Source organism: Brassica rapa, chromosome A07 (genome assembly GCF_000309985.2).
Source record: "Brassica rapa cultivar Chiifu-401-42 chromosome A07, CAAS_Brap_v3.01, whole genome shotgun sequence".
Classification (NCBI taxonomy): Eukaryota; Viridiplantae; Streptophyta; class Magnoliopsida; order Brassicales; family Brassicaceae; genus Brassica; species Brassica rapa.
This window is the reverse complement of record NC_024801.2, coordinates 23,744,867-23,760,869: the sequence shown is the minus strand read 5'-3', so window position 1 is coordinate 23,760,869 and position 16,003 is coordinate 23,744,867. Positions and strand designations below refer to the sequence as shown.

The 16,003-nt window shown below is 36.7% G+C and overlaps 3 protein-coding genes across 7 annotated transcripts; 2 read left to right on the top strand and 1 right to left on the bottom strand.

Moving 5' to 3' along the window:
- The first annotated feature begins 751 nt into the window (after window positions 1–751).
- Window positions 752–3,820, top strand: LOC103831205 (E3 ubiquitin-protein ligase RGLG5). 5 transcript variants are annotated; one of them, XM_009107082.3, is made up of 10 exons: window positions 752–856; window positions 1,287–1,580; window positions 1,650–1,734; window positions 1,805–1,945; window positions 2,030–2,143; window positions 2,227–2,324; window positions 2,684–2,763; window positions 2,837–3,070; window positions 3,148–3,388; window positions 3,470–3,820. In XM_009107082.3, exons 2-10 carry the CDS (start codon window positions 1,329–1,331, stop codon window positions 3,548–3,550), a joined length of 1,326 nt encoding a protein of 441 aa, XP_009105330.1. In that variant the 5' UTR covers window positions 752–856; window positions 1,287–1,328; the 3' UTR covers window positions 3,551–3,820. The 5 variants fall into 5 exon arrangements, with proteins under 5 accessions (XP_009105330.1, XP_009105331.1, XP_009105334.1 ...); XM_009107083.3 differs by having other exon boundaries at window positions 814–856; window positions 1,279–1,580; XM_009107086.3 differs by lacking the exon at window positions 752–856 and adding an exon at window positions 865–1,050.
- Window positions 3,821–3,896: 76 nt separating this feature from the next.
- LOC103831204 (protein SIEVE ELEMENT OCCLUSION C) lies at window positions 3,897–7,296 on the top strand. Its single transcript, XM_009107081.3, has 7 exons — window positions 3,897–4,667; window positions 4,758–4,856; window positions 4,930–5,367; window positions 5,432–5,540; window positions 5,625–5,746; window positions 5,953–6,435; window positions 6,514–7,296. The coding sequence occupies exons 1-7, from the start codon at window positions 4,518–4,520 to the stop codon at window positions 7,060–7,062; spliced, it is 1,950 nt and encodes a 649-aa protein (XP_009105329.1). The 5' UTR covers window positions 3,897–4,517; the 3' UTR covers window positions 7,063–7,296.
- Window positions 7,297–7,602: 306 nt separating this feature from the next.
- On the bottom strand, window positions 7,603–12,284 carry LOC103831497 (histone-lysine N-methyltransferase, H3 lysine-9 specific SUVH7). Its single transcript, XM_033274775.1, has 2 exons — window positions 10,923–12,284; window positions 7,603–10,761 (listed from the first exon to the last, which is right to left on the bottom strand). Exons 1-2 carry the CDS (start codon window positions 12,223–12,225, stop codon window positions 9,308–9,310), a joined length of 2,757 nt encoding a protein of 918 aa, XP_033130666.1. The 5' UTR covers window positions 12,226–12,284; the 3' UTR covers window positions 7,603–9,307.
- Window positions 12,285–16,003: the final 3,719 nt, after the last annotated feature.

The following is a 16,003-nucleotide window of genomic DNA, read 5'->3' as shown; positions in this document are numbered from 1 at the left end:
TTAAAACTAATTCTCAGGAAATCAAAAGCATATTCGATTCGACTACCGATTCTTTGGAGCCCATAATGTTGGAAAGAGACTTGGGAGATCATATTTAAATAATTTAAAGTCGTCATAGCTGACGGTTACACTGGAGTGTCCCAGCTATAAACAGTTTGTTTTTTTTCTTAACTCCATTATGTATGTTTTAACATTCGTACCGTCGGATGCCAAAAGAACATTCGATACCGTCTTGTATAATTTCATTTATTTATAAAGAGTTTGATATGGCCTATAATCTTTTTAAAAGAATTTTTACAATAGTAAATATTGGTTAATAGTAGATATTGGTTCTGCTAAAATAGTCATTCCTTGATGTAAAACTCTTGAGTTTTCGTTTACTCCGCCAGCCGTCGACTTATCTTTGTTTCATCTTCTTCAATCTGGTAGATGACAAGAGAACATGCTCGTGATTGGGTCTGAAATACGTACGTCAATCCTATCCTACTTTATAATCTGGATTTTGCTTTCCTTTGTTGGGCTCGGTTCTTACATTCTGTTAGCTCCAATACGTTTGGGTTTTCATTTGAAAAAATGAGCCTATGGCTAGCCCGCCCCATCGGTTAAGTGAATATCAGACTTTATTAAAAATGAAAAATATCACATTTTTTTTTCTGAAATAATCGGCACAAATGTATTCCGTACAGATAATAATATCCTCCTTTTTATGCAATAACTATTTGATTAAATTCAGAAGAAAAGAGTCTAAGCCCACTAAGGGGCCCATTATAATAATATCTTCTCATCTACTGAAAATCAACTTCACAAAAAAAAAAAAAAAAAAAAATCCTTTTGACGGATTCAATTGCATTTGCAGGTATTACATCGACCTCTCTCGATTAGTTTAAACCCAATGGAAATTTCGAAATGTTTTTGAATCAGTCAAATCTAATTTAGTTTCTTATAGTTTTCCCAACTGTTAATTTATCATTTCTCGCCGGAAAATCTCTCATCAGAGTTTCCTTGTAGTTCACGGCGATGCTATAGTCCTCCTTGAAAGCGACTGTCCGAGTAATATTACTTTATTTTTTTATGTAACCAGTGAGAAACTTACCGATTCAGACATGTTAAAACGATGTGAAAGGAGAAGACTTTTGATGGAAAATAAACAAAACCGAGACTGGTCAAGTCAATAAACTCTTTTGTATATATATATATATGTGTCTGTCTGGATCATTCATAAAGGAGAGTACTTTCTGCTTTTTGTTTGTCTGAATCATTGACATATGCTTCTTGAAGTGTTGCAGGCGATTGTCTTGTTCATCTTGTTCTGGATTTGGTTGTCTGTGATGGGAGGAAGCAGCTCAAAGGACTCGAACAGAGGAGGCAGAAGCAGTAGGAGGTATCCAGGTAGCCCTTCTGCGAGCTCGTCTGCTTCTTCTTGGGGGCCTTACGGAGACCACCAGAACAGCTCCTACCACACGCCAAGCCATCCATCTGCAAGCCCTGCACCTTCCTATAACAATCCTCGATGGCAAACTCAGAAGAATCTTGAGAGGAAGTATTCACGGATTGGTGATAACTACCGCTCCATCGATGAGGTTTGAATTCACATAAACTTGTTTTTTTGTGATTTTTTTTGTTTTGATTTTGGTTTTGTATCTCAACAGGTTACTGCTGCTCTTTCACATGCTGGCTTGGAGTCCTCGAATCTAATTGTTGGTATTGATGTCACCAAGAGCAACGAGTGGACAGGTTAGAGAAGTTGTTATCTCTATGTTTAAGTCTATGTTTTAAGTAAATGCTGACTCTGATTTGATTTTAGGGGCGAGATCATTTGGTAGGAAGAGCCTGCATTACATTGGAACTACTCCAAACCCTTATCAGCAAGCTATTTCCATCATTGGAAAGACTTTATCGGTTTTCGATGAAGATAACTTGATCCCATGTTATGGATTCGGAGATGGTAATAACCTCAAAGATTAATTTGTTGGTGAGTCTGTGATTATAGATTTTGAAGGTTGGTTTCTTTGGTTTTTTGACTATGCAGCTACAACACATGATCAGGATGTGTTTAGTTTCAATGCCAATGATACATTCTGTAATGGATTTGAAGAAGTTCTCATGTGTTACAGAGAGATTGTCCCCCAGCTACGCCTTGCAGGTTTGAGTTAGATTAAGAGTGTCTGCTTATGTTCTTACTCTTGCTCTACGTTTTCTTGATTTTCTTTGCTGGTTATGTAACAGGTCCGACATCTTTTGCACCGATTATCGAAAGGGCCATAACGATTGTGGAAGAAAGTGGAGGCCAGTACCATGTTCTTCTCATAATCGCTGATGGACAGGTAAAGAACGTTGTATTGGAACCAGGGTTATAAAAATCGGTCCTAGTCGAAACTCTTTTCTTAAAATCCGAATCAATTAAACCATTCTAAATCAGTTTAAACATCCCTAAATCGATTTAAATTGATCTAAATTAGTTTAGTTTTGTTAAATAAAACAATGTATCCATAACTTTGTGTAATTTCTTTTGTTTAGTATATCTAATTTTGATAATTCATCAAAATAATCTGCAAGTTACTGATACTCTACAGAGCACCTAGTTACCTCGTACCGATTTCTTAAACATTGATTGGAACCAGTGTGGTTATGAACATGCTTAGACATTTATATAGTTACCGTTGGAGCTTTTTTTCTGTGTTAGGTGACAAGAAGTGTTGATACAGAGCATGGGGCAGTCAGTCCACAAGAGCAGCAGACCATTGACGCCATTGTTAGAGCAAGGTAAAATAAAAACCATTTCTCTCGTTGATCTCTTCTGCTTTGTTTCTAAACTGTGATGGATTCCTGTTTGCAGCGAGTATCCTTTGTCGATAGTTCTTGTTGGTGTAGGAGATGGCCCTTGGGACACTATGAGACAGTTTGACGACAACATCCCCGCTCGTGCCTTTGACAACTTCCAGTTTGTGAATTTCACAGAGATAATGTCAAAGAACGTTGATCCAGCAAGGAAAGAGGCAGAGTTTGCGCTTTCTGCGTTGATGGAGATCCCATCTCAGTACAAAGCCACCCTTGAGCTTGGTTTACTAGGGTGAGTAGTTTCTTATTTATATGAGCCTTATGAGCTGATGATATAAATCTCTTTCCTTTTGTTTCAAAATTTGGCAGAAGAAGAACTGGAAACTGTCCAAACAGGTTTGCGCTTCCACCACCAACGTATGCTGCTCAGTCCATGCGCAACAGTCCAAGAACTTCAAGATCAACCAGCTTTCAGACCAGAACACCACAAGCGTATGATAGTGGTGTTGCTGCCGCTACTGCACCAGTTTCAAATGCTCGTAATGATGGCCAGCTTTGTCCTATATGTCTAGTGATACCAAAGAACATGGCTTTCAATTGTGGTCATCAGGTGACATGTTCAGTCTATAACTATCTTAAGGACTACATCTCAAACAAAAAAAATTTAACTTTGATTTTCTTTATTACACAGACTTGCTCAGATTGTGGGGAAGACCTCCACGTTTGTCCCATTTGCCGAAGCTCAATCTCGGTTCGTATCAAGCTTTATTAAGATAACCCTCTCAGGTGATCTGACATCTTTCAGAGCACAGCTCGAGTTAGTTTTCCAGCTAGTTCTCATCAACGGTGGTGGAGATATGACCAGTGTCCTTGTTTGCATTTGTTTCAGATGTTTGTATATAATTTGTTCGGTTTTGCATTCTCATTGCACATGAAAACACACACAGCAGACGAGAGATGTAAGTAAAATAAAGGATCTTTGATTCTGCTGCAACAGACTTTGTATATAAGAATTCAATCTTTCTTCTTTTGAAGAGTCTTATTGAATGTTTTTGTTCGTTCCCATGATGTATGTACACACGTCTTAGAACAACATCTATATACCTTTCTTGTCTGAAATCTATAGTCTTCAACACAGTAGCCATGAATGAACCTGATTCACTGTACTAATATGGGTCCTGTTAATGAACTGTCAACGACAAACAGTACTAGAGGGCTTACTCATTGTGCCATAAGCTTTGTTCAAAGAGAGTACAAAAGTCCACTTCGTTGCCTCGTACTAGATTTGTCTTTTTTTTTTTACTTTTATTCGTATAATACCTTTCACTCACTGTTCATTGTGTATGAAGCTGAGATATATACTTTCCTCTAAACGCAAGTCTTTCTTTTAAGAATGCTACTTGGTTCTGAGAATCAATCATTTCATTTTACTGTCCCATGAACGCGACTTGGTCTGAGAATCAATAAAAAAATTCTGGTTTACAATGATGGTTAGTAATCTATAGAGTGATTGCCCTTCATCAAGAAAAGCATTGACACAGTAAAAAAAAAAAAAGAGATGAATAATGAAAAAAAGGATAAAGCTATGGTTGCAAATCTTTGTACAAGATTCCTGTCAGATTGTTAAACAATTTTCAGTTTCAGAGACCCTACTAATATCTGATCACGCAAACCAAGAGACAAGACATCTGGTTACTAAATCCTAATTCAAAGTAGTCCTTTCAAACACAACCATTACCATGGATTCCACAAGCAGCATCTCTGCTCTGACTGAAGATATCATAGTTGAGCAGATACTCCGAACACATGATCCAGACGGTCGCTGGATTGATTCCAAAACGTTGCTTCAAGAAGTAGAAGCCATCTTGAGCTTTGTTCTGCAAAGTGATGTGAGTTGAGCTCATAACCCCTTGAGCTTCTTCTAGTCTTCAGATACTTGTCTAGATGATTGCCAATAACAAACGCCACTTAACTTTCAGGTTTCTAAGCCGCTTCTAACAGAGAATTGTATGACCGACATTGAAGTTTTCGAATCAAAGGAGACACTACCATACGCTATCTCCAGAATCTCAGTTCAGGTAACACAGATCATCTTCCTTCTAAAATCAATTCTTCCTGGGAGCGGAGATCTTGAAACTCTTGAGGTTGCAGATGCTTTGTCCATGCATGGGGGAAAACGAGATCCATACAAGAACAATGGTTTTGTTCGATCTTCTGAAAGAATACAGATGGGATGCAAAAGCTGTGTTAGTACTTGGAGCCCTTGCTGCAACATATGGAGGACTATTGCTACCAATTCATCTAGGCTCTAATGATCCGGTCGCAGCATCAATTGCAACACTCAACCAGTTGCCTATGGAGAGAACCACGTTCAGACCATGGTTAAACCCTCTAAGCTTGCTCATTAAAGTTCTGGTAGACGTAACCAAATGCATCACTGAGTTTGAAAGACTTCCATTCAAACAAGCGAAGGTAGACAGCAACCTTGTGGGAGAAACCATGTCTAAAATCCGTCTGGCTACTTACTGGGTCGTCAAAAGCGCACTTGCTTGCCTGCAGCAGATACCTTATTTCAAGCAGCCCCAACAGGTACATTTTCTACCCTTCTTTTGTTTCAAGCAGCCTCAGCAGGTGAATTCTCTGAAATACTCAGGCAACAGAATCAAGGAGAGCTGCAGGGGAACTTTCCAGTTTGGGATATCAGTTGCGCAACATGCATACCCGTCTCAGCAAGCAAGTAGAAGAATGCAGTACACAGATAGGTAAGCTTCACAAATGTTCTGATGTTAAGTTCCAAAAAGCACATCTTCATCTCTGATGTTGCTTCTCTGTTTACATGTCTAAAGAGGAAACAATCTATCAAAGGCTTAGAAACATTAACAGGGAGACTCATCAAGACAACCAAGAGGTACTCCAACTACTTTTTTCTCTGCAAGATGATTTGCTACTTCAACAATACTCCAGACAGGTATAAAGAACCATCCTTTTTCTTTTCCATGTTACCTCTTTTGTCTTTGTCTCTCTCTCTTTTTTTTTTAATATTCTACTTTAAATCCTTAAACTATTCATCCTCTACATACATCTCAGCATTCAGAATTCGTCTACCTTTCATGAACAGTTATACTACCTTTTAAACGCTATCTAAATCAATATTCTTTAATAATCCAATGGCAGATAGCTATAACTGACCTGAAAGAAAAGGTAATACTGCTGCTATTATCAAAGCCAGAACTCTCACCCACAGAGCCATTCCACTTCCTGCTTCAACAGCTATACCATCATCCTTCCAACACCAACACCGAAATCTTATGGACTCCAATACCAGCGTCCCAAAAATGGACAGAAGAAGAGAAGCAAACCGTCAACTTCTCCTCCAACTCTCTACCATGTATCTCAGTAAAGCGGCCGTGGTTGATGAGCTCCACAGTACTGAATTTCCTAAGAACAGAATGGCCCTACCGAGATGGCGAGACGATGGTGGCGGTGATGGATACTAACGGGAAGGTTGTGAACATGAACGCCATGGATATGGTGCTGATCTGGGGTGGTAAAGCGTATCCATTTACAGCTTCCAGAGAAGATGAGCTTTGGGAGGAAGATCATACATTGTCCTTGCAGCTCATGCTTGATGGCATTCATCCTGAATTCAACACATGGGTACTTCTAAATTTCTCTTATACTGTCATAAAGTAACATTCTTTCAATCAGATTCTGAAACCAATCAACACTCAATAGGTGAAGGAAGGGAGAGAGATCTGCTTACTCGGAAGCGATGATTCGAATTGGGTTGATGAAATCAATTCATTAGCACGAAAGCTTCAAAATCTAGGGTTCGAGTTTGAGCTGATTGATCTCAGTAAACGAACAGTAGACTCTATGGAAGAGAGCTCAATACAAGAGCTCTTCTGGCTCCGATTAGAATCCATCAAACGATCGAAACTCAAACGAATCGAATCATCAAACCACGATCGCGTGATTGAAGAAGTTACGGAGCTACTTGAGTTCGATTCCGGTGAACACAAGGGCTGGGCCGTCGTCGGAAACGGATCAACGGCGGAGACGGAGAAGATCGTGGGAGAGAAGCTGACGGAGAGGATGAGGCGGATCGTGCGGTGGGGAGAGCACGCGGCGGGGATGGGTTTCGCGGAGGCGATTCGAATCGCGGAGGAGGAGGAGCCGTGCGAAGAGAGTCACACGGTGGTGGTTCCGTTTGAGGAAGGTTTGAGAGTTGTCACGTGCGAGAAATGCAAAAGGCCCATGAAGAAGTTTGTTGCCTATCAGTAAGTAACTCACAGGCCCGTTGCTTTAACACTCTAATATGGCCCGTGATAATCTCTAATCCGTTGCTTCGTTTCCAACGAATAAAGATTTCTAATCTCTTTGTTTTTTTGCTATCCAATAATATGATTTGGAATTTTAATACAGATCATCAATTCAAACGTTTGATTTGGAGTAATGATTGTGAAGAATGTCTATTGTGTTGTGTTCTGTTATTGAATATGAATTGTATTGCTTGTAGAGGTACAATATAGGGATTATACAATCACTTGAGAATCACTGCCAATCAGAGAATATACATGCATACAAACATACATACATACATACTGTACATACATATAAGCCCCAGCATAACACTTTCCAAGCATTAATCAATAAGAGACCTAAAATTAGTTGAAGAAACTAGTGAGGTTTGTAAGGATTTAAAGGGTATTCATACGTCTTAACCACGTGGACTCCTCAATTATATCTATAGGCAAAAGCAGCAGCAGATACAGCCTCTGATGAAATCAAATGAAGAAGAAGGAAAGTAGAGAAGATGGTGAACATGAACCCATCCCAATATTCCTCATCTTTTCCAGCCATCAGCTCACGCTTCTAGTTTGTCAATCTATCTACGGTTACTTTACAATTCTAGCATCATCCCTTTAATCTACCAATCACAAAATCTAGAATCTATATTTTCATATTGTCTATAAGATCGGTAGAATATGCATTTTGCAAGATTTGTTGACAAAGCTCACGAAAATTTTTCGTTGAAAATATTCACAAAATCTTCCCTTGTTTAGCAAATCAAAATATTCCATAAACCTATCGCCCTCCTCTAACAACCATTTTTTTCTTCGCTTAGATTCTCTAACATTTGTTGACATAAAAGTTAGAAATATAGTTTCACTAAATTTGGATTAAAAATCACACTAAAAAGGTTTAACGAGATCAATGTTAATTCTACAGGTTTCTGCTGTGAATAAAAGCAACACTGAGCATAATGCAAGCAACTCTTATGTTCCTTCCTTCTAAGTAACGCCACAAACTTCAGTAAGTACAGCTGATGATAACACTCAACTTTACCTGCTTAGCTATCTTAGTACCCTGACAGCCGAGGTGTACCGATTGCCCTGGTGGAACCAAATCAGTATTACTTAATTGTTTAACCGAGATTTAAAAAAAAGCTTCAACTGCACCACGTGAAAGCTATATACATAACCACTTACTAGAATACTGGTGTTTCCAGAGTTGTAATCAAATGCGAGTTTTTCATCATCACTTTGAGCATATATTGACAGGAGAGAGTAAACGGTAAACCGAGTAACTGGGATTCCATTGGGGCGCTGATTTTCATCCATTACAATCTGCAAAGTTCTACAAAAACGATTAATAGAATTAACAAGTTTTGTACGTGAATCTACACCAAATAAGGACCACAATGCTGAACACCTTTCACTTAACGAAGTCACTGAGTATGAACATGATAAGTTTTAGAGTTCGATAATCAACATTGTCAGTTTATCAAAACAATTGGTACAATTCTATATCCAGAATTATTTCCCTTTATAAGAACTCATGGCCATTAAAGCAACCTAAAAAATAAGTTACGAACAAAAAAGAGAGGGTAAAAATGAACTAGGGTTCCATCTGTGGCCCCAGACAAAGGTCTTTCACTGTGGTTAGTAATTTTTTTTATTTACAAACAAAAATAACTAAAAGGCCTTATCGAATTATAACAAAATATTATAATACTTTGTTTAAAAAATATTATACTACTGTCAAATTAATATTGGTTTATGGGAAATGAACAATAGGTTAGTTTTTTGTTCTATTTTAGTAAATTTATTGGTATATGTTGGGTTTTTGATCATTTTGTTCTCTTTTATATTTAACTAAGCAGTATTATATATGTACTTATCTTGACTTAATTAGGTCTGATATGGACCTACGTTTAACTGATAATAAAACCAAAAAGATAATATATAATAAAAATTCTAACTTGATAAACTTTGACAATCTATTATATAATATGAGAATTTTCATGATATATAATAGGAGATAAATAATGAAAAAATAATACAAGTAGAATATGAATTCTTTAAAAAAAAAAGAAGTTGAAAGTATAAGTTGAATCATTGTTTAGAAACTTTAAACAGTTTTATTGATGGCAATATTATTGCTTAAAATTTCTAGAAACCCACAATAACCATAACAAGAAAGCTAAAAGAAACAAAAGAAACAAGATATAAAAAAAAGTTCCAAATCATCCAAAAGAGCCTTGACACTTGAATGAACCACAATGACAAATCTTCTTGCCTTTGAAAATTGTCTTCCCATCTTCTCCAACCTCTTCAGTTCTACAAGACATTCCATAATCATATCTCAGCTCCGTCAGTGGAGGTATATGTTTCATTGCAAAAAACGCAATGCGAACACACGGTTGACGAGAATCTTCATATTCAACAGGCTGCCACATAACATTCGGATAACAGCTATGGTTCATGAACCGGCTGACATTTCCATACGCTTTCGAGCTGACAACCATTCGCCATCGAAGCTTGTAAGCTTCAGGGACTTGGTCCCAACAATCTTCACCCACGAGCTCCGGCTCGTAGTTCCACTTGAACTGGTTGTAAACGCGAGAAGAATCAAATACATATTCGTCATGCTCGTCTACGTCATGTATTCTCTTAGCCATACCAATCAACTGACAAATGAAAGTCCCTGCTCGAATCGGCTCCAACGAACGTAACCCCCAACCGCATTTCTCCGTCTTAAACACTTCAACGCGAATTTTCAAACCAGTTTGAGTCACTCTGTTGTGGCAGTCGGGAGGACAAGGACACATGTCTCCACATTCATAAACCATTGGCTTACGACAAACTAGAATACGGTTATGGTATGGCAAGTCGCCACCGTTCCTTTGGACACAAATGCACGTTGGATCTTCGCATAACTGAACTTGATGACAATCGATGCATGCGGTAGATTGATAGTTCTGAACGATCGTCATACTTGGACAAGTCGAAGAGTTGACGTAGCTGAAATCTTGAGGCATCTCCTTGTCATTCTCATCAATTTCATTCACCAATGGGACTGGTAAAGTCTCGGCTCCATATGAAAGATCTTGAAGTATCAAACCTTTTCTTGAATTATCCGTACACTTACTCCAGTTTTTAGATGACTTCCAATTTGCATAACCAGCAGGTTGGTCTGGTTTTCTCAGCAATTTGAACCTGAACTCTTTGAACCCGGATTTTCCTTTAGCTGCCCATGAATCTGACACAATGTAAAGGCCATCATAGATGTAAATCTTTCTACCCTTGTTGTTGGGATCTTCTTCACCTCTTATCACTCTAACTTCATTTCCTTTCAGTTTACTTTCCTTCAACGCAGAGTTTCCTCCTCGAAGTTCCTGATCACGAGTTTTACGACCATGTCCAATATAAATTAAAGTTTGAGTGTCTTCAGTTTCGTCATCGTAGCGTCCTGAAGTTACCACACTTGTAGCTAGAGGACCTTCTGTTGCACCGTCTTTGATAGTTAGATAGTCAATACCGGCAACCATCAGCATGTGTAGCCCAACTAAGGACATCTCTCCCCAATAGTAAAATATGTCACCCACATTTACTCCAGGAATCGAGCCGATTCTTTTCTTCGCATTAGTCTTAACACCCAAATTCTTACAGTTAGCGAGAGCGGTTGGAAGTAGGGGTCCTGAAATTATGGAAGTCATAAACAATTTAGTAAGATTTTTTTATAAACAAATATACTAATTTGAGACATTTTTCTATATAAAATTTTTAAAAAGAAATTGAGGATTCTCAACAAATATTTCATTTGGCTATGTGCAGGACCACTCCTGATTGTAAATATACCTTTAAAGCACTTTAGCTGGCATAGCCGACGCCTCACCGCATCAAACCGCATCAGAACTGAATCAGCTACTTCTTTGTTTCCTGTTTCTCTCTCTGCTTCGCTTATCCCCGAGTCGAAACTTGGGCAAGACGTAACCACTTTGCTGTTGGAATCATAAGGTTTCGGCTTTTGTATGGCCGTCTTAGAGTTCTTTGAACCCCTTGGCCGACCACGTTTTCTTTTGATTGCACCAGAACTAGGACCATCAGTAGCAGCAATGGAGTCTTTGTTGGTTTCATATGGTACAATGGCTTGAAGCAATGAGACCATTGGAGGAGGAGGAGGTGTGTTGTTACTATTATTATCAACAGTTTGAAGCAAGGTGATCTCCAGAGTAGAAAGAGGTGGTTCTGTTTTGTGGGCTTCAGCATCAATGGTTGGAAGGGGTGGGACTTCTAGAGTAGGAGGGGTGTTGTTAATATTATTATCAACAGTTTGAAGCAAGGTGATCTCTAGAGTAGGAAGAGGTGGTTCTATTATGTGGGGTTCACCATCAATGGTTGGAAGGGGTGGGAATTCTAGAGGAGGAAGAGGGGTGTTGTTAATATTATTATCAACAGTTTGAGGCAAGGTGATCTCCAGAGTAGGAAGAGGTGGTTCTGTTTTGTGGGCTTCAGCATCAATGGTTGGAAGGGGTGGGACTTCTAGAGTAGGAGGAGGGGTGTTGTTAATATTATTATCAACAGTTTGAAGCAAGGTGATCTCCAGAGTAGGAAGAGGTGGCTCTGCTTTGTGGGGTTCACCATCAATGGTTGGAAGGGGTAGGACTTCTAGAGTAGGAGGAGGGGTGTTGTTAATATTATTATCAACAGTTTGAGGTAAGGTGATCTCCAGAGTAGGAAGAGGTGGTTCTGTTTTGTGGGTTTCGCCATTAATGGTCGGAAGGGGTGGGACATCTAGAGGAGGAGGTGGTTTTGTGTTACGGTTTTCATCATCAACAGTTTGAAGAGGTCCGACCTCTAGAGTAGAGGGATATGTTATGTTGAAGGGTTGATCATCAAGGGTTTGAAACGGTGAGTCTATTAGAGGATAAAATGTTGTTGGGTTGTAGGTTTCATCGAAGATGGCTTCATCGATAATGGTTTGAAAGGATGAGACTGTTGAAGGGAGATATGGTGTTGTGTAGTAGGTTTCATCATCAAAGAATCGAAACGGTGAGACCATTAGAGAAGTTGGTGGTGATGATATATTTTCAATGGGATTGTTATCATCGTCAGATTCAACACTCCAACTTCTAAGCCCGTTAGTCTTAGTTGGACTCATGTCGAATGCAAAAAGAAAATCTTGTCGCTGTGGATAAAAAAGAAGAATAATATAAAGTTAATAACCATCAATCTAATATAAAACATAGCAAGAATTAAACAAAAAAAAAATCTATTAAAGACTATCATATGTAATAATTTTTTTAAAACAGAAAAAAAAAAACAAAATAAGCAAGACTATGTCGCGTTTTACGAAGTTTGAGAACATTGTCAAAGGTTGTCTATATACGTAAGACTTTTTTTTTTGTGCAACTTATATATACGCAAGACTATCATATGAATTAACAGTTCACTAATTCACTTTCGTAAGATATAATAATATATACATATACTTCCACAAAATATATATTAATCCTCTAAAGAGCAAAACTTTTTTTTTAATATGGTTTATCGACCCTTCAAATTATAATTACGCATATATACTTTTAATTATATTACGATAAAGACACCGACATTTCTCAAATTTTATCTATTAAGACAGGAAATGATAAAAAGCATTCATGAAAACATTTTTTTTCCTCATCCCCTCAACTTTACAAAGAAATATATATATATATAAACAAAGAGTAGATAGAAAGAAAAACAAAGAGTAGATAGAACTTGATGAAAACCTATGCAGTGATGTAGTAGAGTATTCATTAACCCAAATTTATATGCTTTAAATTTTTTTGCTTAAACCCTAGGGTTGCCACATAATGAATATTTTATTATTTTCTTCGTATGCTTTATAGTCACGGATAAAAAATGATTAGAAATGATAAGTAGGGTAAAAGAAAAACAGAAAAAGTGAGATCGATGTTTGCTATTTATTAAAGCACATAACGATTTATTCAGATCTGAATTGTAGTGAAGTCGCTGTAATAAAAATAGTTTCTTTTCACCTTCTTATTTTCAGATTTGAAGATTATAAAATTTAAAACAACGTAACAGCACATACAGCCAGAATAATTTTTTAATCAAAGTTATTATAACAAATTAATCAGGGATATAACTAAAATAGATCATTACATCATAATCAACAAAAATATGTGTATATATAAGTATATAATATTAATTACACTCTGTATCAACAAAACACACACAAAAAAAAAGAGAAAGAATAATTAAGTCTCAATCTAATAAACATAAACATGCTTATGAAAGAAGTTCAACGCCAACTAAATATTAATTAAGAATAGCAAAACAATAAATTAACACGTACTTTTGAATTGCAAGAACTAAGAACGATAAGTGCTTCAAAAGAAAACAAGAAAAAAGAGAGGAAAGTAGAACAAGAAACAGAAAAGAAAATTACTGACAAAATATGGTTGAAGTAGTCGAATACAATGATCCTTTGATATTTGGAAGTGAAGAAGAATATAATGAGAGTGTCTCTATTTATAAGGATTTCAGCAAGATGTGTTGATGTCTAAAAAACGAATAAGGGCCTTTAGATCATGTTTGATTCATCTCCACCTTACAAATTTTAGCCATAAAATCCCGTAGATTTATTTCATTTTATTAACTGTATCTAACAGTTGTCATTCATACTTTTACCAGCTTTGACTCAGAAAAATAATTGACCTAGACATAAAAAAATCTTTTCTTTCCAATTTAAAAAATAAATTTCAACATATCTATATATAAGCTTTGAATGGTTTAGTCAAGATTTGAATGGTTTAGATAAGCACTCCCAAAAATAATTAAATCATATAATTATTTGAATATTTGAATTGTGTTTATTAACATTTATGAAAAAAATGTTATTATATATTCATTTTCAATTTTTTTTTTTTTTTGAAACTTTCATTTTCAATTTGTTGCAGTTCTTGGGTTTATCCTAACACGGACGTTTATGGGTTTGTACTAATTAGCATTATACGTATATTCTACTCTAATAATACAACCCATTCAATTATGATTCCTTGCTCTTCGTTATTTGAGCATCGTTTCTTAAAGAATAACTTTACACAAACACTACACATTTTCTACGGACATGTACGTGTTTGAGTTCTGTCTCAAAATTAGTGCAAGTGTTAAGAGATAGTGAAATCTGATGAGGTTAGGTATACCACAAGATTTGCCACAAAATTTCGACAACGTCAGATGTATTTTAATAATGACGAGAGAACAAAGATATTAACTTGCCAAAAGCTCGCCAACAATTTCTTCTCTCTTTGTTGATAAGGCAACACATGATGATGTCAAATCAATTAGATTAATCATTCTAGAAGAAGTGTAACTACTACATGATAAATATAACTAATTGATAGAAAAGAAAAAATCTTACTCGTTGTCAATAAGTAAGTGCAAAAGCTAGTCTAAAATTTTGGAATGCACTCGCTTGAAAGATTATACATTGCTATATTAGAATACAAACTCATGCTTTATACGTCATATATATAGTATAGTATTTGAGACTCAAACTGAATTGTATTACCAGCCAACTCAACTTACAGTAGTTAGTTATAGCATTCGAGAAATTTCTTGGTATACATGTCCTTAGCTAACTTTGGATACCTAACTCATGATTTGAAATCCGAGCTCATTCCATATATGATTATTAGTTGCAGTTAATTGTTGATAATCCTGTGCTCATATCTGCAAAACTCATAAATACTAGAACATTTTGCGAGCCAGATAAAGATATATCAATGAAAAAAAAATAGAAGGATAGGTTAAGAGATAAGCAATTGTGTTATATGTATGAAGCAATAATATCTAGCATAAATTCACTCCGTGTGGAGGGTCAAAAACCGTGCCATTATCATAACCGATAACGTAAACCTTTTCACGAATGGGGAAAGTACCATCCCAAGACGAGTCCTCAGCCTCAGGTAAACGCATGACCACCAGAATGATTTCAGTAGATAAACCCTGCAAAGTACAAAACGTTTGTGTTATAAATGAGATACTGCCGGGTAAACTTCTGAAATTCTGTTAATGCGATCTGAGTTGCAACGTTTGTGGAGGGGTTGAAGCAGCAGATGGTTTGGTTAGACTTGGGGGAGGACTAAATTCAATCTAAGTTTAGGGTTTACTTGTATCACCATTAAGTGAATTGAAGGGGAAACAAATTTCATACAATTAAATGAAGCCTCCTAAACCTTAGAAACCATGAGCGCATGTGCGCAGCGGTTCTTCAGCATCTATCTGTGTAATTCTTTCTTGGCGTTCTACCCCAGTTCATATTTATCCCAATGAAACGAGCCACCAGCCACTTCAGTCATATCAAGAGATTCGTTCATTAGAAACTTATCAAATAAGTTTCCACTTAAAGATACATACAAGTGATTCTCTTAAACATTGCAAGGCGCCAAGAAGATCTAGAATCGTATCAATCTTTGGTCAAGAAAATAAGATAGCTATATCATGTTTTAATATGTCTTGTCATCCAAATTATACTAATCTCAGTAGCTTAACGCCATAAGATTAGAAATAAATATATATTTACTTTCTTGCACTAGAGAATTCTCGACCTTCAATAGTACATAAGATGATAGTCATTTAGCATATCCTAGAAAAGTACATTGTCACTGAAAAGGTGACGACTACATTAGTGTTATGCATTTTTCCTAATACCTTTAAAACAACATATGAAGCCCACAATCAATCAATTAAGTAAACTATAAATTGGAAATGTGTGCGAAAAATATCTCATCTAGTCATCTTTAAGAATAAAAGTTGTACAACTGTTCTACTAAACTACTCAAAGCACCCATGCACTAAGATATTCGACAACAATGATATGTTAATTAGTGCTTTTCTATCAAGTTGTTTATTCTCTATTAAGTAAATAA